Source organism: Betta splendens, chromosome 19 (assembly GCF_900634795.4).
Source record: "Betta splendens chromosome 19, fBetSpl5.4, whole genome shotgun sequence".
Classification (NCBI taxonomy): Eukaryota; Metazoa; Chordata; class Actinopteri; order Anabantiformes; family Osphronemidae; genus Betta; species Betta splendens.
Window position 1 is genome coordinate 1,349,504 of NC_040898.2, and position 25,190 is coordinate 1,374,693.

General features: G+C 45.7%; 1 protein-coding gene and 1 long non-coding RNA gene across 4 annotated transcripts in view; one reads left to right on the forward strand and one right to left on the reverse strand.

Moving 5' to 3' along the window:
- The first annotated feature begins 379 nt into the window (after positions 1 to 379).
- LOC114845892 (nuclear receptor subfamily 6 group A member 1-A) overlaps positions 380 to 25,190 on the forward strand; it is a 53,504-nt gene continuing 28,693 nt past the window's right edge. For 2 of the 3 annotated variants that reach the window (XR_008693229.1, XM_029134456.3), the window contains exons 1-2: positions 380 to 869; positions 12,707 to 12,754. Coding sequence is in view for 2 of the 3 variants with exons in the window: in XM_029134456.3 (XP_028990289.1) it covers positions 803 to 869; positions 12,707 to 12,754 (115 nt within the window). In the remaining variant the exon portion in view is untranslated. The remainder of the gene's footprint in view (positions 870 to 12,706; positions 12,755 to 25,190) is intronic. The other variant, XM_041068484.2, reaches the window with a different exon arrangement.
- Positions 15,119 to 23,425, reverse strand: LOC129603407 (uncharacterized). The gene is made up of 2 exons (XR_008693230.1): positions 22,677 to 23,425; positions 15,119 to 15,862 (listed from the first exon to the last, which is right to left on the reverse strand). It is a non-coding gene; the product is annotated as an uncharacterized LOC129603407 (long non-coding RNA).

The window sequence follows — 25,190 nt, forward strand, 5'->3', positions numbered from 1 at the left end:
CGAGTCCAGTCGCCACTGAATCTAAATTTGGGATTTCAGATCGTGCGCTCTGTTTCTATGCAGCATTATTGTTCTGTAAGGTCTAAAACCCGTCATCATACGGTGACTTCGGATGTGGATTGGTTCTTGATAAATGAATTGAATTCAACTGAACAGCTCAGTTTTTGAGTCGTCTTCAGGGGATGTGGGAATAACCAACGCTTTACTTCCCGTTACACAGGTGCTGGTTTATACTTTTTCATATTAAGAAAGATGGCGAACATTTTGAATTTTTACTTAGGCTGTTTAGTCTGCGGGGTGAGGAAACATCACATTGTACATTAATTAGCTCAGCTAGCAGCAACTTTAGCCTTTAAGACTTTGCGCCAGTTTATAGTGTGAGTTGAAAACGTTAAACAGGCTTGTTGAGCCGGGCTGGTTATAACCACGCGTTGCTAAATTAAGCGGTCGATTTTTACACAACACATTCTTTTTGTTTCCAGTGTTACACCGTCTTTAACCTTTACTTGGAGACAGTTTGGTTTGCTTGCCACTGAGTTTGTGTACGCGTCCTTGTTCTCCCACCGTCGTTGAACGCACCACCCTGGGGGTGTGGATCCCGTTGGGTTTCAGCGGTGGGAGCAGTGAAGCGTCCAGGTTGAGCGGAGCGGAGCGACGCGGCAGCAGCGCTGGGACTGACTCCAGCCGACATCAGCACCGCTGCTATCACCGGCATCTCACTATCACCGGTCGTGCTGTGCGGGTTTTCCGTGGCGGCGAGAGGCGACGTCGGGCTGACCCAGAATCAGCCCGTTCAGGGAGGATGGAGGTGGAGAAGAGGACGAATGGGTTCGAGTACGCGGACAGGAGCAACGCCAAAGCTGTTACCGGTAGGTGAAGCCCGCGAGACCTCACCTCTCCACCGCCACACACGGCGCACGCGACTGTTTGACGGCCCCATCATCTGAGCTGCGCGAGACCGCTAGGACTCTCACCTGTAACACGCCGCGTGCGTTTAACTGCTATTATCGCAATGAGTTGATCGACTTCACGTGTTAGCGGCTTGATGAGAGTGCACTTAGCAGCAGGTAGACGGCGTGTTCGGTTTGTTTGCTTCTACTGCGACAGTACAAGTGCTTAAATTGCATTTGTCATCGCAAAGTTGTGCGTGCGCGCGTGCGTAATTGCATGGCCGTGAGTGTGAGAGCAGCTGGGCCGAGAGGAGGCTTCTGTTTTTATTTGGAGGTGGTCAGTCAGGCTCGGAGAGATCGTAAAAGGTGAACTTTTGAACTTGGAGAACGCCCTGAAGCTATTAGCTGTTCAGGCCCCGAGTCCGGCAGCGCACGCGCTGCAAAGGAGGGAAGACATGGAAGAGGGGTTCACGTGAAGCCCGGTCTACACGAGAGACACGCTCCCAGTCTGTCCGGTGCTCGCTACTGTAACCCCCACAATGCTTTGCAGCAGGCGCCAGTCTCTTCACGTACCCCCAAGTGACTTTGATTGACGATTTCAAGTTTCCGCTGAGGCTGATGTCAGAAAGGCCCTCGTGCTGTGGAAGCTGATCAGGATCCAAACGTGTTCCTCATCATCTGTTTATTTCTCCTCTGACTGATCCTAACAATGCAAAAAGAAGCAAACTGATACAAACACACCACAGCAAGTATGATATATTGAAACAAACTCTAATGAGTGTTTTTTTTTTAAATTAACATGCAGGTTCACTAGACCAATGTTTTTTATAAGCCTTAGAAAATAAAGGAGCATTTTAGCATCTAACAGAGAACTTGTGCAGAATAATTATTCAAAGATTAATCCCTTATCCAGCTGTTTGAGTCTGAAGAAAGTCAATCATCATGACTCTGTTCATACTGTTTTTCTGCCATATGTATAAATAATGAGTCCCTGTTCTGGATCCAGTGGAGAAACAAAGGAGCCAAACCGTCCTTCCAGCCTTTCAAAGGAACAAGCACATTTGAAGAACAAACTCAGTTTGTATTGATCTAGTAATTGATCAGAAACGCAGTTCTCTCTCCCAAAAGCTGGAGGAATTGAAAATGTTGGGTGGAGGGGTGAAATATTTGTTTTGCTCAATCTCTGCTGGGTCTCGGGGGTTTGCTGGCTGGCACGGTGGGGCATTTCACTGAAAGAAAGTGCTTTGTCAGCCTCAGTTGTGGCTTTGGTGGTAGGTGAGTGGGGGTCTGTCCTGTCCTGTCCCTCGGGGCAGTGTGAAGGGGACGGCTGGCAGTGGGTGGGGCAGGGACAGGATGCATCCCCCCCCTGCTGTGATGCCTGAATGATGAGCCCGGAGCAGTACAGTAGAGGAGGTGGGGCTGCTGCTGGTGGTGCAGGGGGGCAGGAGGCAGATGTGATCCATCATGTTGTATTATTCTTTCTTCTAAAGTGACTCCTTTGCTTTCCACGTCAACACCAGTACAAGAGCACTAGTAACACAATCAGTGTAACACAATCAGTGTTACTAGTACTTTGAAGAATAATACATATTTGAAATGTGTTTTGTGTAAAGACTGAATTATTTGTTGTGTATTTTGAATATACACCACATTGAGGCTGGGAAGAAAGTCTGTTTGTTGGTAAAAAAAATCTAATCCAAAATGACAAAAGACCTTTTATACCTTTTGTTTTTTTTTTGTCTTTTGTCCATGTGTAATTGGGGATTAAGTTTGATAGTATTAGTATAGTATTTCTGAATTAATTGTAAAATAAAAATAACCGTTTCAAGGAGTTCCAAATGTTCTAATTCTTGTAAGGAATAAAATTCCTGAAATCCAAATATATTTTTTTCATATTAATTAAATCCCACATAACAGACATCTTCATTTCACGTGTGGTGTAACAAGGCAGTAGACCTTAAGACATTCCAAGGTTCAACAAGATAATTCTTCTCCTAAGCTAATTTGCATTTCAAACAGAGTCATTTATCTCCCAGCATGCTCTGCAGCAGATGTTTTTTTGAAAGGCCTAATTTTGAAGAAAAAGAATTTTAAAGCATGTCACTGCACTGAGGGCCTCTAGTATCTGATATCGAAAAGAAAACAATTTATGAAGAGAAAAAGTAATGAGTATTTGTATTTGGTCTATTGACTTGATCAGTTGCTTTCTATAGGTTGATTATTTTAGTTCAAGTAAAATCTGTTTCTTACAAAATAAATCAGACAAAATTTACCTGATGGTAAAGAAAAAAAATACCCATAACATTATTAAATGTATCTTTTTCTGTTTTTATCCACCTTTGTAATTAATTAATGGATGTTTTATATAGAGACTTTATATTGAAGTTTTGTTTCTCTAAACAGCAAATATTTGAAAAAGGAGAAACATAAGCATGATTTTGTCAATTTTATCCTAGGCGTCAGTAACATTCTGGTGAATTCCACTCAGCTGCTGTTGGGTCCTGGATCAAACATTTTTACTTCTTACAGAAAAAGGAAAATGTTTGGTTTGTCATGTGGACAGAATGTAATCGACTATTGTGGTGATGTATTATTCACTTTCCACTTCTATTCAAGACTGTTTTATTTATCTAGGTTAATTTTTTTTACAGCAGTTTAGTTTATTATGTCCTTACTGAGCTGTTTCTTATCGGAAGACGTTTAGAGTCTCAGTTAATAAATGAATAAAAAAACTGTTAAAGAAAAGTTGATCTTTGGAGCGTTGAACCCACCAAGGTGAGGACCTTTTTGGGAAAGGGTAAGTAGTGCTTAGGAAAGTCCGCTTCTGTTCTTTATTTTAATGCTGCTGTTGCTAGGCAACATGTGTATGAGTGAGGTTAGAGCACAGTTCCATCCTGAAAACAGCACTGAACTCCGTTTTAGCCCTTTAGCCATGTGACACTGCTGTGTCAGCGTTACCAAACGAGCTTGTGTCCCATCGGAGTATTTACAATTAGCTTGTAACAGATATTACCTGCCATCAACGAAGAACCGTTTATTCTGAGTTGGAGGTGACTGAAGCAGTTGTTTTTGTCATATTATTAAAAAAAATTCTCTATAGTTTGTGGTGAAGTAATTATCCTGTTTATTAAATGTAAAACTACTATTTTTAGAAAGTTATCTGGTTTCTGCATTTGTTTGGATTATTAGCAGTTGTAATTATGAATCCTGTAATTCAACTGAATGTAGGAATTGCAGGAGTCCTACGTATGTAATATTCGTAGCCAGAACCTAGGGACAGAAGCTTGGATGATAACTGATAGATTTTAGCATTTTCAAGTCTGTTCTTCACCACACTTAAAAAGCCTAAACTCGATTTGAACCTTTTTGTTCCCTTCATTTACCTTTTTCTGTAGCAGTTCTGCTCCTACTATTGTCACACCCAGCTCAGAGATTTTCCCAGAGGCCGTGCTTGTGACTATTTCTGTTGTTTTGCGTGAGCTGTGGACACATGGGGGAGGTGGCAGTGAGCACTATGGGAACAGTGACCAGGGTCAGTGGGATGTTGCTCCTCAAGCATTAATGGCCCACTCTCTGCTGACCTCCCCGTAACCCAGGCAAGTATTTACAGCCTCCACTTGATCCATGAGCTATGAGGCTGGGATGGCAGTGAAACTCTGAGATGATTGCTGGCTTGATCCTGCCACAGCTGCTAATGGGCTGCAGGGAAGGAGGGGGAAGGGTGACTGCCATAAACCATATTTTGTGGGGAAATGTGCCTACATTAAGTATGTTGGACAGGTAATACAGTGATGTTGATGTTGCGTGGGCCGCACTTTTGTCGGGCTTCTGTAATATTCAACACGTAGCGCAGCCAGATGCTGTAAATGTCTTTAGTTTGAGTTTGAATTTGGGTGGAGGATGAGTTTACATGCAGCTGTAAAACACTGAAGTTGGTATTTAGAGGAGAGATGGAGTTCCTGTAAAGCGACCTCGCTGGAGCAGGCAGTGGTTCCAGTTCAGAAGCAGTGCTTCCTGTAGCGTGGAAGGGGAGCTCCTGCTTACTGCAGTAGAGATGTCACTGGGAGAGCGGGAGGCCAGAGCATATGTGGAAGATGTGACATCCTCACCAGTGTAGAAACGGTGAGGAGCCACTGCAGCCGTTTCACAGTCAACTGAAAAGATACACACTGAGCGTTTAGCAGATTTCTGTTAAAACAGTTAAAAAGTCGCTGTTTACATTACCTTAGCTCGCACAGGGACAGAAAAACCTCATCTGATCTCACGTCAGGTTCAGGTTTGATAGTGTGGAGCTGAGGCACCAGTCCTCCATTTAACACATCTCTCTGTCCAGGTTGTCAGCTACTCAGAAAGTTACTGCAACAGCATCAGAGCAGCTGCATGTTTCCAGAAATCACCACATTGCTATCTAGTGGTGGAATGTGAAAGATCACAACTCTGCCATGAATCATGAAAACCTTTAATTGGTGCTAACACAATTGCAGTGCTTTTAGCTGCTGGTTTAAACCTTTGTGTTGTAAGCAGGGGGCGCCATGATGGTGCAGTGGGTAGCACTGTCTCCTCACAGTAAGAATCGGGCGCCTTTCTGTGTGCGTGTGCATGTTGCGTGTGTGTGTGTGTGTGTGTGTGCGTGTGTGTGTGTGTGTGTGTGTGCGTGTGCATGTGTTGCCCTGTGATGGACTGGTGACCTGTCCAGCGTGTACCCCGCCTCTCGCCTGTAGATGGCAGGCATAGGTTCCATCACCCCCGCGACCTCTCATGGGAATAAGAGGTGGAAAGTGGATGGATGGATGTTGTAAGCAGTCATGTTTTGCTTGCTGACTATTAACAAACATACATGGCACTAGATCATGGATCCCCTACTGTGCTGCTGATTTTGTTATTAAGTGCTGCAAACTTGAAGATGTTGTAAAAAATAGAATTTAATTGATTTATATATTATTATTATTATTATTATTATTATTATTATTATTATTATTATTATTATTATTATTATTATTATTATTATTATTATTATTATTATTGTTGTTGTTGTATATAATATATATAATATAATATATTAATTGGGTTTAACCTCACTCTGTGTTTGTTTTGTTGGGACAGTTGAAGCTGATTGGCTGTATCTATTGAAAACTGCCTGTAAATGAGTCATTTTTGTCTGATTGAAGTCAAAATAAGTGGAAAGGCCAGTGAATTGTTTTGGAGACTGACTCACATTGTCTCTCCAGATTTTACCTAGTGTGAAGCCTTTAGTCTGTCTTATCCTAGAGAGGTCACTGTTGAATTGTCTTTTACTGTAAACTGTATGTTGCATGTAGTTAGGAGGAGGAGTCCACCGGGAGATGTTTATCAGACGGCTGCTTTACTCTGGAGTCCACAGTGCAGTGCACTCGCTGGCTCTGAGAAGCAGTAAAACTCTGACTCCTGCAATGATGAAAGGGAAATCGCTCCTTTGAGCCTGTCAACCCGTGGTAAAGGAGCCCCCCTCCTCTGGCCATGTTGTGACCCTCAGCCCCTCTGCCCATTGGGATTAGCACAGATAAAGACATACATTCATTAGGTTAACATAACACACACTGAAGACTGCCCTGTGAAAAGATGAGAGGCTATAAAAAGTGGCCTTCACCCCATTGTTTGAGTGTAAAGCTGGCATTCTAGTCTTAAAAAGGCTTAACTGTGGTATAAGAGCTAATCAGATGGACTGAAATATCCAACCTTACACAGAGCTGCATTAGCTAAAAGACCTCTAATTATTAATTATAATTAATAATGTGAACTTGTGTTTTGTTTTAAAATCCTACTTGGTTCAATTCCAATATTGGTTTGAGTAAAGGAAGAAACTCTCAGAAAATCCAGGTGTGTGACCATTGGACCAGAGGTAAACAACCTGCCTGATATGGTAGAAACTCTAGGCAGCTTACACAGTTTGCAGCAAAAAGGTCAAAAAGAACGCGGTTCTACCTCCGGTGAGAGGTTGGCATATAACCCTGACCCTGGAACAGCTCCAACTAAGCATATGGGCAACATGTAAATAGAATCCTAAAGATCCCACAGTAGGAAACCCATCCCCACCTGCCAAATGGTATCAAGGTAGTGACTAGCTCAAAGACACACCTGGTAACCTAGACCAGATTTGAACCTGGGCCTCCTACTGTACAGTACGTCCCAGTCCAATGCTCTGCCCATGAGTCACAAAGAAAGAGGTGAACAAACAGTGATCATTAATAAAAGCAATGAAACTCGTCTAAAAAATCATTTCACCATAGGAACACATAATGTGTCCCTCAGTCTGTCTATGTAAAGCCAAAACAGAGAGGATAAGGACAGCGTTGGCCCTGGTGAATAGAATGAAAATGACAGACAGATGTATAAGCTAAAGGCTAGAAGCCAGTGCTTGATGTTGAGGTCCAGGAGACTGGAGAAAACCTTCCTGGGCAGAGGAAAAGTGATGAGACTTGAGATTGTTGTAAAAGGAAAACCTCACCAATTTTCAATGGGGGTTGACCCAAACGATGGTGGGTAGTATTTAAGAATGAAAGGACACTCAGATACCTCCATTGTTTATATGTAGAGAAACTGTAATTTATTCCTCTGCAAAAGTCCCCTGAGACCTCTCAGACGATTGATTGCCACGTGCTCACAGACTACAACTATTGCTTCATGTTTTTTTTCTGTACCTACCCCAGCAACGGTTGGGCTGAGTGGGGGCGGAGCTAAACGACAGGTAGGTCCAATCACTGCAGCTCAGGTGATTCGTCAGAGCGCAATGCATTTTGGGTGTTTTAGGATATGAACATTTTTAGCCACAACACACATTACTTCCATTTTCCCTGTTTTCACTTTCACTATTGTTGCACAGTTTTGCTGGTGAAATGTAAACTATTTATACCACAACTTGCATGTGACGTATCTGACGTAGAACCCAGAACAACTTACAGACATCTGGAGGTGAACTCCAAGGTCAAAGTACTTCAGCATAAGGAAAGTGACCAAGGAGGATTCCACTGTTGGAAACCAAAACAAACATAGTCACTTTTCTTTTGGGAGACTATCCTTCAGGAAGGTAAAGACAGAACTTTTTGGCAAGTCACATTGTCATAAGAACTCAGGTCACATCAGTTTACAAATGAAGCATACAAATGGCAGAACCCGGATCAACTGCGGAGCCTGGAGGAGGACAAGCTTTGCTCCATCTGGTGCAGGGGGCTCCAACGTGTGCAAGGTGCAATGAAATCCCAAGACTGTCAAGGCATTCAAAATATAATGCCCCATGTCAAAACGCTTGGTCAAAGGATAATGACCAAGAATGAGAACACAAACACTGGACTAAATGGTCCAAACTTCTATAGCGCTTTTAAACACCCTTCTGGTATCCAAAGCGCTTTACACTACTTCTTATGCACCTGTTTGCTCTCACAATCGCACACTTATGCCAGCAGCTGCCATGCACCGGCTCTCGTATACATCAGGAGCAACTTGGGGATCAATGTCTTGCCCAAGGACACTTTGACATATCGACCGCGACGAGGGCTTGAACCGCCAACTTTGCAGTTAGAGGACGACCAACCTACCAAATGCACTATTGCCTCCCCCGACTAATCTTTTTAGGAGCCATCATCAAAATTCACCTGAACATGTGATAACTCAGAAGTTTGCAAGATGACTAGAGTCGTTTTTGTTTAGGCCTTGAGATAATTTTTATGATTTTTGTACTATGCCAATAAAAAATGTAACTGTTGTGAACATAGGTTAACAGGATGCAGAGAAAGCCGGAGAAGGGAGGTGATCAGCACTGGACTGTGTAAACTTGAGGCTGCGGTCTTTGTCCAACCTAAGCATCATGAAGCACAGAGTAGACATTGTGCATCGCCGTGTTACACGGCGAGGTCAAGGGTCAGGTGTAGAGGTCAAAAGCATGACCAGTGAGCAGCCTGTGAAGCAAATGCTTAAGTTCCTTAACAGACTTTCATATGCAATGTCCATCATGGAGCTCTGCGAAGCTCTGACCCCCAGTAGATCAGAGGACACACGTTCATCAGGACCAAGACCGACATGTTGACAGATGTCATCTTCCCTTACCTACTGGTTATTAGCCCATCTGCTGCTTCTAGGCGGTTTGTGAGAGTTGCATGCATGGGTGTCTCTGCTTTGGGGGGGGGCAGGATTCACTCTGCAACAATGACCTGATCTGTTCCTCTGCTGTCACATGTGTAAGGTTTCCTTCACTGGCTGGTTGATTGATTAATGGACAGGGTAGTAATAGACATGCACAGTGGTACCAAAGGTTGCCAGAGGTACCAGATGACTCACTGAAGGCCAAACCTGCACCACCACACAGTCTGCAAGTTTACAAGTGAACTAAAAAGAAAGAGTAAGTGATACAGCTGGGATGTCCTTTGAACAGGTTGTCTCTTTTAGTTTTTAATAAAAACCATTAAAGCGATGGTCATGCTGATTTGGTGTCTTCATTTGCTCTTGCTCACTCAAAGAAAGACGTGCCATATCCTATTAATGGGTTTCTTCACAGTAGCGGGGAAGCCTCAGCGGGAGTCTGAGACTCATAGGAGCATCGCTGCCTTAAAGCTTCAGTGGTGGATAAGTCAATAAGCCTAATTACTTAGGCTTCTGAAATCAGCCTGTTTATGAGGCTGGGCCTTGTCAGGGTGAGGTGAGAAGCGTCAGCTGTGTGGGTTGTGGTACTTGGATAGGTGGTGCTGGCATGTAGAGGCCAACTTACTCACATAACCGTGACGTTGCCCTCCGCCGACCAAGCAGAACCCCGACCATCTGTGACAAAGTGGGGCTGCGATGGAGCGAGATAGAGATAGATGAACGTCTGGGCAGCGCTAATGGCTTCGGGTTAAGGACTTTAGAGGGAGGTGGGTTTAGTGTACATTCAATATCTTTGGCATGTAAATTCAACCATATGTTGTTCTCTGGTAAGGAATGTGGCTTCTGCTCTATAATAAGCATTTCAATGTGAATACCTGTTGACCACAGTTATGCAACTCATGAATGCATGTTATGTTAGGAATATGCTTTATTCTGGTGTGATCACCTACTGAGGATAAAATGTGTTTTATTATTGATTGAAGTTACAGTTTGGCTAAATTGCACCTAATTTTGATATTCTCATTGCAAAACTTTCCTGGAACACATAATTTCCTATTTATAAAATTATATGTGTATTTAATTTAACACTTGTGGGATTTTCACAATTTTAGGTGAAATCATTAATCAACAGATGTAGCTATTGATTGGGTCCACTATTGCTGCATTTTACCCCTTTCTGTGCCTGAATCAAGCATCCAAGAAGGAAGAATAATTTGTATCCATAGTTGGTAAATCAGGTGATGAAAACCCCCCAGAACAGACGTTTATTACATGGGTCAACAAAAATATTCATAGTGTGATCATTTTCCTTTCATGTAGCCCAAATGCTATGATGTATTATATGATGATATGACATATATGTAAATGTCAAATATAATTAAATGTTCCTGGACAGGATCCTAGTGATGGTAGTTCTAATTCAGGAACAAAGAACTGATGTGGTGACATGTCTTTGCTCCCTGATGTGAAATGATGGCTTTTAATATGTGGTCGTGTCTGATGTTTATGACTTTGCAGTGTCTGCAATTATTTCTACCTAAAACCTTTATGATAACTTCAGTTCTCATTGGGCCATCAACATCATTCTCTTCACATTCATCTCCAGTTGTTGTTTTGCTTCTATGTCCTCGTAAGTTGACACTGAGCTTAGGCTGTGCTGCTGTGTTCTTCGACCCCAGATATGATTATGCATTGAAAAGTTGCTTGTGATTGATGTTCAGCTCTCTGCTAGCAGAGGGAAAGCGGCATTTGTTTAGCTGGGAATAAACACTAAATCACCCAGAAAATAAAAATGCCTGCACCTTTACGTTTGCACTAACAGAGGCCATGTGACGCAGGGCTAATACAGTACTGAGCCACTTGTGATTAAGTCCACATTGAGCATGCCTGGCATTTATCTATTCACATGGAGCAGACCAGGGGCAGGATGCTGATTTGATGGGGAGCTGATTGCAGCGAAGGTTGCAGAGGTTTTAGAGGTGAAAGGTTAAAGATGCTGCCTTTCTTTGTCAGCACACAATGGGCCACAGCAGAGCAGGCTCCGGCTGTATTGGTGGCTGCTGGAAGTCCTCCCAGCCTCAGGCTATAATGGTCAATATGTCATGAGGATTAGCAACAGAGACCACACACTGGAGGGCTCCATTCTTCTCCACCGCTCTTCCTTTATCCATTATCAGCAAACACTGTAGCCTTGGAGTAAGCACCGAAACAAAACCTACTCCTGGGCCCAGAGCCAACCAGGAAGAAGTGGAAAGGAAACTAGAGTGTTGTGTAGGTGGACTAACTGACACTGACACTAGCTTTTTGCACACTGAATTACCCTAAACATAACCGTTAATAACTTATTATATTATCCCTAGATTCTAGAATTAATCTAAGGATCTAAGGATTCCTTTGGACTGAATGTGGTCATACAGGTGATTTCTTTATATACTGGTCTTTTGTGTTAGTCCAACAAGGCAGGTGTCCTTAACTCCATTTGACTCTGAATAGTTAAGAAGTCATGTTTTCATTGGTCCAGCTGCTTTGATAGAAAGCATCCATGTCTGAACTTACACTAGTCCCCTTCAGTTTAGTGTCTGTTTCACTCACTCACATATATTTGTTAAACTGTGCCAGCACTGTGGTGGAGCAGCTCCCACACTGAGGGCTCTACTGTGTGTTTGTGTTCTACATCAATAAATGTGCGTGTGATCAGTGCAGGCCTAGCCACGTGTGCACTGGCACAGAGCTTGTGTGTCGGTGTATGCTCCAGGGAGAACATATGCTGGTATTGACTATGGATGTAGGAGGAGGGGGCAGCTGGCGTGTGCCGGGTCAAGGGTCTACAGCTGTTGATAGCAGGGTGGTACACTGACACAGATACAGGGATCTGACGCACCGACGGCCCACACTGAGCACCCGCCTCAGCTTGAGTGATGGAGTTCACTGGGCGACGTGTAAGTGAGAAGTGGACTCGGCGTCTCCAGATGCTGGCTGCACAGATGGCCACGCTGCTGATGGGGGTGGGCATAAAACAAAGCCCAGCAGACAGCACCAGAGTAACCAGTATGAAACAGGGCTCATCTCTAGATCCAGATGGTTGTCAGATGATACGTCAGCCTGTCTTAGACATTAGGTCTGGTCTTGGTTACCGCTCATATGATCTTATGCCCTTTTTATGAAGTATTACTTTTAAATCAGCAGGAGCCGTAACAAAACAAAGACAAACAGCAGAACATACAAGAAGAACAATCTGATTATATCTGTTACACTGTGCAATGTTAACACATGACCCCCAACACATCTAACACACCTGACAGGCCAAACGCATTAACCCATAAAGTGATAGATGGAAACAGCAACAGCTGTAGTTTCCATCTCTAATCACTCTGCTCCCAACAAGTTAAAAACCAGAAACTGCCGCTATCATTTTGTCTTTTCTAAGTTATTAATGTTAATGTGAGCCGGAACTAGTTTAAAGTGTTCTCACACAATTTAATAGTTTAGATTCTAAGACGATAAGAAAATAAAGTGTGTGAAGCTCAGAAAACTGGAAGATACAATGATGACTCCAAGCAGGGGTTTGAGGATCACCTTTGTCCAGCCTGTGACTTTCTCTGAACACACAACCTCTTCAGCTTTGTTGTTTGCTCAGTAAAGTACATCTGCACCTTTGGCATCTTTGTGATAAACCTCTAACACTGTTGTCGTCGCCCCTGCAGGCTTTTACACTGATCATCTGTTGGAGCCCGAGCAGAACGACGGCATGGGTGAGTGAAGAAAACCGCTCTGACTCAGTATCAGCTTTAAACACGTATTCACTGACATCTGACCTGCCTGACGGCAGCGCTAGCGCTGAAGACCGATGAAGTGATGAGGGTGATGAAGTGCGCTACCTAGTGGTCGAGTAGACGGTGGCCATTTTAATGACTCATTTAATTCCCTGACAATCCACAAGAGGGAAGTATAAGGTCACTTTTAAACGCCCGGCTTCTTCCATCAGCAGAAAGACGGGAATCTTAAGTTCAACGACACACATTTTGTTATTTAAAGCTTTTTATAAGCACTAGAAGAACAAAAGGTCACCATCAGGCTGTAAACATGAAGAAGAGCATGTGTTTCAAGCACAAGTAGCTTTTCATGCTATGATGACGTGTCTCTACATGCACACTGAAACATAACCCTCAGCTGTGAGAGGCCCTGAGGAAACTAGGAGCAAAGGGCCAGAGGTGAGGCAGTAGTCCAATGTTAAGGTCCAGGTTCAGCGGAAGTTCACTGGGCTCTCCCTCGGCTGTCGTAGCGCCTCCAGATGGCATCATGCACAGAGTGTCAGAGTCGGGGACTTTGGACTCCGTTCACAAACCGCTGACCTTTCCGTGACTCTTGCTGCCCTGATTGTGAATTGTGTGCAGCTCCTCTTTGGCCTGGGTTTTCTCATCACTCCCTCCATAAACCTGCTGCAGGAGAAAGGAGCAGAGAGGCGGTCGCTAAAAAGGGAAGGAACTATTAAACCTGTGCAAACAGTGAAAGACCTGCATTGTTGAGAGCTGCAGGAGGAGGTGTGTATTTATGAGGCAGAGCCTGATTGGGTTGTAAACTTGACGAGGTCGGCAGAAGCCTCTCTCCCTGTCTGGCCCCAGGATGCCTCAGTGCACGCACTGGGCAAAGGTGATGCTGGGGTCAAGGAAGTTTGAAGCAGTGCTCCTCAAGCTTGTAAATGCTATGACAGGGGTGGGAATTGAGAGGCCTCCGTCCATTGAGCGAACAGCCTAGGTCAGGGGCCACATAGCTGCACTGCAGCAGCTGTTTTCAGCACTGCGCTTCAGAGGAAGTCCCTCTGTGAGCTCACGTTCAGGTGAGTTTAAAGTGGTCAGGGGCAAATCGCTCACTGTGTCTGACTGCCGGTAACATTGAGCTGCATGGAAGTCACTTTAACCTATCTGGAGTCTGCCCATCTGACTCTGCAGCTTCCGCTCAGCTGTTTGTGTCAGCTGTTTCCGGCGACGTCAGCAGTGCAGTTATCACATGGCACTTCCTGTTCCATCTTCCCCCCATTTGTTCACTCATGTACTGTTTGTGTCTCATTTCTTTAGATTCTATTACAACTAATCACATGGGTGATGAAGTTATGTGTATGTAGTTTCAGTATTAGTTGAGCGCAGCACATGCACTACGTGAACCCGTCCATAAGGGGGCAGTAGATCCACACAGACTCCCCCACGTGCCACTTGGACCCAGCGAACTGAACACTCATATGGAAGCACTTGGCTGCAGCCCAGCGCATGCCTTTCCTTTGTCCTCACATAACTGACTTAACCTCATGTGCCTGTGTCCAAATGTGCTACACAGCAAACCTGAAGGTCCACTTGGTTACTGCTCTGTGGTGCTGCTTTTCAGGAAATTCAAGCCAACACACAAAAGCAGGTCATTTCCGTGGTCCCCCCACTGTGTGTCACTTTAAACACCTTTGGCTCCTGCTTCCGTTTCTTATCATTTCATCCTTCAATATTTCATGATTAGGCCAGATTTGATTCACTGTCCCTTTTCTCTCACTTGATGCAAACGCATTAGTGTTAGACTCAGGGTCAGCTTGCGGAATGTTTCTGGGTCAGGGAGAAGTGGGTCACGCTGTTCCTATGTCAGTGCATATAATTTCACAGCGTCTGATGGTAAAGCCCAACTCCACAGGGATAAACAAGCAGACTTTTGTGTGGCCCTACTATATGTAGCAAACAGCCCCATGTAGAAATGCTGCTCTGCTCAAATCTGCCTTCACATTCCACATTTATTGTAGTTTAATCCCTCAGTGAAAGTCTGTAAAGCTTTAAATTTTTCCAGAGCTTCACAAATCATGCTGTATGTGAATCTCTGACTGACTGGACTAAAGAATAAACCATAGTCCTTGCTGGGGATTGAAACGAGGCCTATGAGGTCCGTCAGTCAGATCACTAGCATTGTGTCATGATGAGACACTGTATGTTACTGCTGAGTTGTAGATTGTGCTTCCTTTAAAATCATGCATTAATAGCTTCACTTCTATAACATGGCCCAACTCTGAACATTAAGCATAATGACTTCTGGCATCTGTGATTTACAAAGTGAAAAAAATATATTAAAAAAACTAAATCCACACGCAGTGTTTTGAACAGTTTTAATTGCAGTTTCATTGCCCTGCAGAAATAATTTACTCACCTTTTTATTTTAGTTCTAAAATATATTTCTACAAATATAAGAACTACCTCTCATCTTTCTGTTGGCATGTTTTTTTCAGTCTTCTGGTCTACATTATTGCTTGTTGGTCCCCATAAATGGGTACTTTCTGAGGTGTTTGAACCGCAGTCTGCATTCATTGATCAGTGAGTTATTCTCAGGTAAACCCACCGACAGCAATGAATGTTTATTGCAGCCTTAATGGTGAACGTCTCTGCGGGGTGGGATGTGTTGACGTTGGTCCAGGTGTGATGGTTCCCAGGCCGTGGAGCAGGAGCAGAGCTGAACCGTCCTCCTTCGGTTCTGGCTGTGGCGTCCCTCAGGGTACAGTCAACGGTCGATGGTTTGGTTTGGGCTCAAACTCACCGACAGCGTTGAATGTTCACTGTGGGCACCAGGAGGTGTTTCACCAACAGAACCAGTTGCCTGTGCTTCGCTTACTGGCTCCCATTGAAAACACATGTCCAAGATAAACAGATAGAAAACGCCAAGGAATAGAAGCTAAATGTGACTATCTAGTGCTGTGGTTGTGTTGTCTTTTGGCCCAGAATGTGGTGCCAGTCGTGTCAGCGGCGGCTCAGATGATGAAGGGCCAGCAGGAACCAGAAGCAGCAGAGGTGCTAAAGAAGCAGTGTGTCTGAGCCGAGCTGCCACATCGCATCTTCTACCTGCAGTAAGAAGAAGAGCAGCCGTGAGCAGGGCTGTGATGAGGGGACAGAAGACGGCGCCAGTCTACATGTAGCGTGTGATCACACAGCACTGCTGTACCACAGCTTAAACTAGTGCACTGCAGTGCTGAGCTACTTAGAGATTACTGTTCCCTTTACCCTGCACTGAACCTGAGCTACTGCTGTGGGAATTCGCCTTCCTGTGTTCGCCTCTTTGAGGTTGGAAAATCATGCAGTCATGTTTTATTAATGCTCTCTCCGTCTGCGTCTCTGTCTTTCTGCCTTTCTCTCCCATTTCGCTGGCTTCCACACAAACAAAAGGTTTGTGAGGCTCGTTGTTTGTTCTGCATCCTCTTTGTGTAGAAGTGTGGCATTTTATGCAGGTTGGAGGTTTTGGCTTGAAGCGGTACTGAAACTGCTGGTGAAGCAGAGCGCTGATGAGAGGTTTGTTGTCATTGTGGAGGATCGCTGTTCCGTTAGGTCAAAGAACAGGATCTGGGTTCCGTGAGCCTTGTTCTTCTTTCCCAGATCACCTTATGACTAAAACGGCACCATTTTGTCTTTGAATGAACATTTGCACATTTTTCTCATGGCTGTCTGTTTTTGTGCTCACACACAAGGTGGGAAGTAATAGCTTTTCCACTCCCTCTGGCTCCAGCTTCAGTGGCTTTCCTTCTTGGCACTCTCCCTGTTTGGCTGCCTGCCTGAGACACACAGACCTTTTTCATTCTGAAGCCTTCTCTTTTCCCCACATTTTCACGACATGACTTCTCTTCACTTGGGAGACCTTATGGGACATATACGTTGACATGCTGCCTGCATCGGTTTGAGGTGTGGCTGTACGTCTGCATGAGGATCCTTGATAATACGGCTGCTGGCGCCGTTCCCAGAAATTTTGCGTAACTGACTAACTAAAAGTATAGCATGTAAAAATAGCGTAGCGGGCGTGAAAGGGGCTGGAGCAAGAGTGAACCAGTGTGAACCCAGCTTTGTCAGCACATTCCACACGTTGGACAATGAGAAGCACACAGTGTACTGTCGCACTGCCTGCAACACTGGCTGCTCCGCTGCCTTAAACAAGGCCAGAGCACCACAGGTCCATGAAACTCAGCAACACGGAGAGCTAAAACATCAAGGGTCAAACCCATCGCACACAAGGTGAATCGTAGGTCAGTGATAACGTGATGAGGCTCTTTGCTTCCAGAGCCCTGTGTTTTGGCTGACTGTGGAACACGCCGCTCAGCTTGTGGGAATATCTTCTGCCTGTCGTGAACGGATCTGGATTGGAAAGAAGTGCATCCCCAAGTTCAACTAGTGAATAATTCACCTAATGCGCCAGAACATTCTCACTAGGAGGATTTGACTTTTCATGAATAAATATCACTGCCATTCACTGGATAGTAAGCTAACACTGTGCTAACTAATGCATGGAAGCCTTCCAGTGCTTATTGTTGGCTGTTACCTCTGACAGAGCTGTGACACCATTAACCTGACACTTCCCACATAGTTCAGATTGTTGTTCAGAAATACTCCAGCATATAGAGTCACATATGTTTCCATGTGGTACAACCAACCTGCTCGGTGAGGTTTAATGAGAAGATTAAGTTGCTGATTACAGAGCTGATGCTATATTTCTATGGGCACAGATTAAAAGGTGCAGGTGAAGCTGAGTCCAGGAAGCGGGTTCTGCTTTTGCAGGGGGGACTCCTTTGGGCGCGGCGCCAAGCCTTCCCAGGAACGCCCTCCCCCCCTCCCCCCGTGTGCCGTGGATCCTGCTTCCAAGCCTCCAGGGCTCTGGTTTGCAGCCCACTGTGGTGGAGCCGGCGCTGGTGTCCTGGATGCTGCTCCTCTAACCCGCCGGTCGCTTGCGTACCTGCACCCTGCGTCTCTCTCCAGCAGCTCGCATCCCTCTGACATGTGCCATCTGCTGCGAGCTGCCTGTCTTTCTGCCGTGCACATTTGAACCCAGCGCTGATGCACTTGATCATGTCATGTCAGTGCCGCTCCCGCTCCTTCATCCACGCTGCCACTCTGTCTCCAAAGTTTGCCGGCTCATTTCGCTGGTAACAGCTGAGGCTGATGAATATGTATCCTGGGCTCCTTTCGCAGCAGTTTGAGGATCTCTAACAAAGCGGGATGAGAGAGGCCTTTGTGGCTGTCTTCTGGATTTAACCGTGACATTTCTCTGGAGCCTGCTGCCACTTTTATCTTCACCAGACTTATATCCTCGGGTCAGACTTGAAGCTCCGTTGGAGCACTGTCATTGTCAAAGCCCCCACCTCAAACCCTCACTGCAGCCATCCGTTTCTCTTATTCAGGAACTTGCATTCGCTTTAATTCTCAGCGCTCTAATTGAGTCGTTATGAAAGAAATATTTCACCTGATCCAAGAAAGAAAATCCAAATAAATAGCTTGCTTATGTCGCACAAGCCACATTTGTAAGCCGTCATATGAGACAATGCAGTGGTCGGAGCATCTGCAGGAATAAACCAAGCTATCATTAAGATCCTCATTATCAAATCCCTTCTATGTCCCGCACCCACACAGCACAGTAGGCAGGGAAGCCTCCGAGCAGGCTGCAAGGGCTGAAAATCACTGATGGTAATTGTGATTTTACATTTCTGTTATCAGTGAGAAGCAGCAGGACGCGGCGGCGTAGGGACGACTCGCATCGGACGCTGCCAGCGTCTAAAGCATGACGCGAAACACCTCATCAGTGAAAAACCAACAGTGACCATTAGAAACCAAATCCTGACAGTGAACATGCACGCAACAGTGTTGGACCCCGTTTAACACTGGAACCACTAGACCAAACAGTAAAACTGGGTCATTGTGGCGCCTCCGTGTTTCGTCTACAGCGGTGTTTTTACTCCCTTGCAGCCATATTACCAAGGTTGACGCGTTACAAAATGCGTTGCGTCATTCTAACAGGAAGATGTCACGACGTTGCACCATTCGGGACTAAACGTCTCTCAGCCTCGCTGAACCTTGTGACCTGAGCGGCTCTGCTCGAGGCAGCTTGAAGCAGAGCCGCTCAGGTATTAAACGCATGATGAGCGCGTGACCGTCGTGGGCAGTGGAGTCCGGACGCTGCAGCGCTTTGAACGCACTGATCCTCTGCACAGCGCTTTGACGGCTGCTGCTGGGGAGCGTTGCTCACAGACTTAACCCTCCATCCCAGCACCTTCCTCCTCTGCCAGAGGAAAATCTCTGCTGAATTCATGTCTCCTTTCAGATTTCTAAGAGGCGTTAAACCTTTGTGGATTAAAGAAGGTAATCTGACAGGCAGAAGATTGTATTAGAGCGAGTGTTGGCAGAGCTTTTAATTTCTTTCCATTTCCCCTCGCTCTGCCTTTCCTGCTGACCTGCTTGATGCTATTGTGTTTTCCTTTTGAAATACACCACAAACATCCACATCTTCCCGTATTCTCATCTGCTTTCTAGGCCACTCACTCACATCTTCCACTTCTGGTCTTTGCTACCTTTCTCTTTCCAGATTCTCCAGCAGTGACAGTGTGAACTCATCATTTATCGTTTGCTAATCCGTGCTGATTATGGAGCTTTCCACATGGGCCTCGTATATTGCTGAGCCTGCTTATCACTCCGTAGCTGGCAGTTATCTTTCAGGCAGCCTGGAAACAGACCAGTCTCTGTCAGCCAGCTCCAGAACCACCACTGAGGCTTCTTGTGCTGCACATACAAGTGTATGTATCACCTTCTGAGAGACTTGTGGACAGGAAGTTGGAGGAGAATGCTGCAGTCCATATTTAAAATATATAAACGACTGCTATGTGTTTTTATACACGCATCCAAACGCAAAGCCCAGTTCTGTCATAATGTTTGGTTCCTTAATTTGACGTCCTGAAGCCTCCAAATGATCATATTAGCATCACGGTCAGCATGTCTGCTGGCCTCCCACACAGGGTCAAGACGGAGAGCCCTCCTTTGACTCAGCCAGCGTTCCCTGCAGCCAGCCAGCGTTGGCACAGAACAGCATGGGGTTATGGTGCAAGGCCTCGCCTACAGGGAGGGATGCAGATCAGGCCCCGCTCAGCCGGCGATGCCCGGTCGTCAGCGTAATGGGAAGTGACGTGCACATCAGAGCAATGTGGGTCAGAGAGTCAGACGACCAGCCTGCGGCCTGTATCTGCTCTGCTTGTCTAATCTGCTGTAGCCCAAGCAGACGAGGTTCTCTAATCGACCCTGATATTCACTGAGCACACATTAGCGTCTCCCCTCAAGAGCGCAGGCACACGCGTAGCTCGACCAGAGCGACCGCCGCGCTGGCTAGCGCTGGCTAGCACTGGCTAGCACTGGCTCATTGGTAATGAGCTAGCAGTCAAGTGATGCTTCGTCCTGCTAACTTTGATTAAGGGGCTCAGCAGAGGTTGGATGAACACGACCAATGCCCATTAGAAGGAGCGATGAGTGATAGAATTCAGATGTTGCACTTCCAATTAATCTCCTCAACTCTGCTCTGCTTTTTCTGATGACAGGTACGTTAACAATGCGTTCCACTCCCTCATTGGATTTACAGCCTTTTTGAAGGAGGTTAAATATAAATGCAGACTTGTGTGGTTTCCCTGCAGTGCGCCCTTGACTAAGCTGTGATTTCTCACCGGGTGAAAATAGGTCAGATGGATGCAGAGCTTAATAGGATTCCCATGACATGGTCAGGGGCTAACGTCTGAGGGGAAAGCGAGGGCTGAGAGTGCAGCAGGACAGAGCAGAACAGCGTGGGGAGCACAGACTTTTGCACCTGCGTATGAACTTAGCCACTCCATTGTGTCCAGAGGGAAGTGACACATGAAGCCTTGAAGGCGGCTGACATTTTCCGCTCAGACAGGTTTTTTATGGCCGGGGGAGCGGAGTTCAGCGTAGCTTGTGCGAATCTGCCGCTGCCTCGTCAAAGGCAGTAATTTCCTGTTCATCTCGGAGCCCATCCCCCATTCCAGGGACGCTTGTCTGCTAATCCACCCCCCTCGGTCCCCTCCCCAACGCCCCGCTGCCGTCCTGCCTCGTGTGCTTCAGCTTGCTGCACTACAGGGCCGGGGACTGGGAGGCTGACGCTTTGTGTCAGTATGCTCGCGCCTGAGTTCTAACAAATCCTCATTGTCCTGTGCAATAGTGGGGATGATGGGGGGGGGGGGGCTTTGCTGTCTGGTTTCTATTCAAATCCAGGTACACACACTGGGATGGTGAGAATGATGTAAAGGATGGGGCCAAAGTCCACAGAACACACTTACACAACTGCAGTCTTCTCTGAACTGGTCACAGAAGATGCGACTTGTTGAGCAAACAAGGACTTTACCAAATTGTCATAGGTGTTTTAGGGAAAATAGCTCAAACCATCAAGTTCATTCCAACAGATCTTCAACCTCACCTTTTTCTTATTGGGCTGTTTTTATTGTGATGTCGGCAGTTGAAATCTAAAAGTGGATGGGACGCCCTGAAAGGCTGTATTCACTGGGGTCTGGGGTGTTTGACTGCAGCTGCTGGTGATGAGGGCTGAGATGTGTATCTGTGTAACAAGATGCTACATGTACAGGCATTTTATGGAGACACACACACACACACACACACACACACACACACACACACACACACACACACACACACACACACACACACACACACACACACACACACACACACACACACACACACACTTTGAATGTCACATTTTCCAGACCACAAACCTGACTGTTTGTTTTGTAAAGGCATCTTTATCAGCTGCTGGAGGAGCTGTGTGCAGCATCAAAAAGCAGTTTTTTTGCTATAATCTCCGGGGCAAACATATAAATCCCAACGCCTTTGTGTTTGTGAGTGCGTCTTGTTCTCTGGTTGGGTGTTGAGCCTCCATGCTCTCTGTAAGTGTGCTTTCCTGACACTGGCAGTAGCAGCAGCCTCGTTTCCATCTGTGATCCAGGATGGTGTTTTTCTCTCTCGTTGCTACTCGCTCTGCCTGTTTTCAGTGGATTTGGAGCTTTGGACACTAGCGGACCAGCACAAAAATGGAGAGATGTCTACAGCTTCCTGTCACTGCCCCCCCCCCACCTTTTTTTAAATGCAGCCGGTGGGGAAAACCTCCCCCCAAAAAAAGGAATAGAAAAAACAAGCTCAGGGAATAGGATGGTCTGTCACAATCTTGCTCTTGTTGCCGTTTCCATTTTATCCTCCACTCTGCCCCTCACTTCACCTTAGCAGTTGGTGTTAACATAGCAAGTCAACAGCTGTTTGAATGTTTTTATTCATAGTCATTGCTGCCTGTAAAAGGGGAACTAAAATTTCGGATGAAAGAGTTTCTCTTGTGATTTTAGCTCATCTGCCTGACATGTCAACGCCTCTTTCTCCAGAGAGTAAGGTGCAGGGGCTAAGATGAGGTGAAGCATGGTCACCCCTAACCCCAACTCCAACCCCCCTCCCCTCGTGGAGCGGAGCAGCAGCTGGCTGACCTGTCCCTCCGCTGCAGCCTCTAATGGCTGACCTGCCCTGTCTGGACAGCCCTGCTCGCTTTGTCTACTGTCTGGCTCAGTTCCTCCCAGTCAAACAGAGCAAGTACAAAAAATCAGACAGCCAACAACACACACACACACACACACACTTGACACACTTTGGCGTACAATGCCTGTCGCACATCTTTTTAGAATCAGCTCTGTCTGATTTCATAAAAAGCACAAGAAAAGACAAACTGTGGCGGAATATTAAAACTTAATCTATTATCAGGAGTCGTGCTGTGGTTTGAAAACAACGCCGGTGTTTAATCGGTCAGGTTGGACATGAAATAAGTCATTAAAAGCAGTTACATACTTACCTCAAGTGTGACCAAAAGAGCGGCAACATAACCGTCAAGTGAGAAGTCGCAGGACGGAGAAGGAGTCGTGCAGAGGACAGTGAAAAGCCTCCATATTCAGGGCGAGTTGCTCTCAAAAGTTGCTGCTGAAATGGGTTGAACGGGTTCCTCTCTTCTTCTGTCTGCCCGCTTCTCTGTGTGTCTCCCAGAAACACACACTCCTGACAAACAGTCTTTCAGTCTGATCTCTCTGCCTCTAGTGGGAACTCGTCCAGGAGTGTGCAAACACAAGCCTTACAAATCTCTCTCTCCCTCTTTTCCTGTCTGTCGCCATCCCTCCCTCTCTCTCCTTCCGTACTTCTACGTAGATAAACAAGCACACACATTCTCCCGTGCATGCAACCCCCCCACTCACTCACTCACTCACACACACACACACACACACACACACACACACACACACACACACACACACACACACACACACACACACACACACACACACACACACACACACACACACACACACACGTCCTGGCTACGGCACAAGTTATTGAACTGTTCCACGTTTCCCTGCATGCACTATATATCAGGCAGTTGACGGACAGCAGCACAGAGTCATGTGTGGCGTAAAGTGCACAGTGATTGGCTAACGACCCGGGAGCCGCAGGGGGGACATGGTCTGCTGTGATTGGTGGGAACTCAGACCATTGAAAGTGGAGGGGCTGTGTTTTGAATGGCTGTTGCTGTGGGCGGAGTTTGGACGACTGTTCAGGGGGAGGAAAAAAACATTCAACATTTTTTAGACCTCATTCTTTTAACATTATATTTAGCTTCTTGTTAGTTAGTTAGTTTGCCAATATTTTGGCAAAACCTTTACAAAGATCACTAGATTAATAAAGATAATGTCATTTTTTTGATCACCTTTAAGACTCTGTTGTTTAAGCAAAACCTGCTCAAATCCACCAACCTATGAGGCATTTTAGAAAAATGTCATTTCATTTGTTTTGAGTCCAGTGTCGGACACTCATTGAGCAGTGATTTCACCTGATGGGTTCAGGCAAAGCAGCAGTTGTGTAAGTGTTCTCTGCTCCCACCACACATGGACTATGGTCCCAGGCTTCTCCACATCCATAACACTACAAACCTGGTGCTACAAACCTGAATATTGTCATAGGATTATTTCATGAATAAGTTCCCTTTTTATACAAAAAAACTATTGCTATTCAGCACAACTTAGTTTAAAATAAATTATTTTAAATTCCTTTTTTAAACTTGTTTGCTACAGTGCCTGTGACTCACCACCCCTGTGTGCGTGTGTGTGTGTGTGTGTGTGTGTGTGTGTGTGTGTGTGTGTGGTGAGTCCACACTCACTGGGGCATTTAGAATCTATCTACTGTGGATGGAAGTGCACTCATGCCAGGTTGTGACAGTGCTCACCACTACAACACACACAAACACGCTCATGTGCATTAAAATGATTGTTAGGTGTTGTATTTCAGTCTTGTATTGACCTTCTGAACCGTTAAACTGTTGTTCTGCCAGTAGAACGTAACAAGAACCCGTTAGCCAACATTAGAGCAGAGTCCAGCTGAGTTGGACTTGAAGTTCGAACTTGACCAGTCTTAACTTAAGAGCAAGGGAATCTGGAGTTTGTTTACTTCATATTGAGAAACAGCTCTAATGTTTTATTCCCCTGTGGTGTCTGCATGCATGAGATGATTTTGAATGTTTTAAATATCCCTCTTATGGTTTTCCCCCAAAAGAATATTAGACATCTTGGATGTTGGTACATTTTCATGGCACAAACCCCATAGATTGCCTCCTTGGCAAAGAAGGAGAGAGTCTTTGATTGTCGTCATCACATTATCATACTTGTTAAAATGTCACCATGAAACTGGCCCTCACCATTTAAACCTACCCTGGGCAGCAGTGGGCTGCCATGCGTGGCGCCCAGGGAGCTAGTGTGAAGTGTCTTGCTCAAGGACACACCTGATGCCAAGGAAGGACTTGAACCATGGACCCTTGTCTTCCAAGGCCAACACTCTACCAGGCTTGAAAGCCTTGAAAGCCTGTGCTGTGGCAGAAGGAGCTTTCAGGATGTGTCACTTAGTATATAAAAGAACCGTGAACACCACACCTCTTTGCAGAAGCTCATGCGGAGAGTTCTTGCTCGCTGGAGCGGTTCAGTATAAGCCAGCGGTTGGTCTCCCTCACCCACCTCACCCCCAGCGGCCCCCTGCAATATGTTTTGCTATAATTGTCGTTTGTTGCAGCATTTTGAAGCCTATCAATCATACCTGATTACAAGAGTCTGACCTGGGGGGCAGCACGCTACCGCGGTAGCCTTAAGAAATCCTAGTTCCACCATTAAATGCCTACCAATTAGCCCAGTTAGCTGAGGAACCTCAGCTGATAGCAGATGCTCCGGCTGTGTGCTTCACCCACCTGGATCATATTTCTACTTAGACTTACATAGACCTACAGTGTTCTCCCGAGTCGGCAAGGTTTTATCACTTCTCTGGAGGTTTTAGG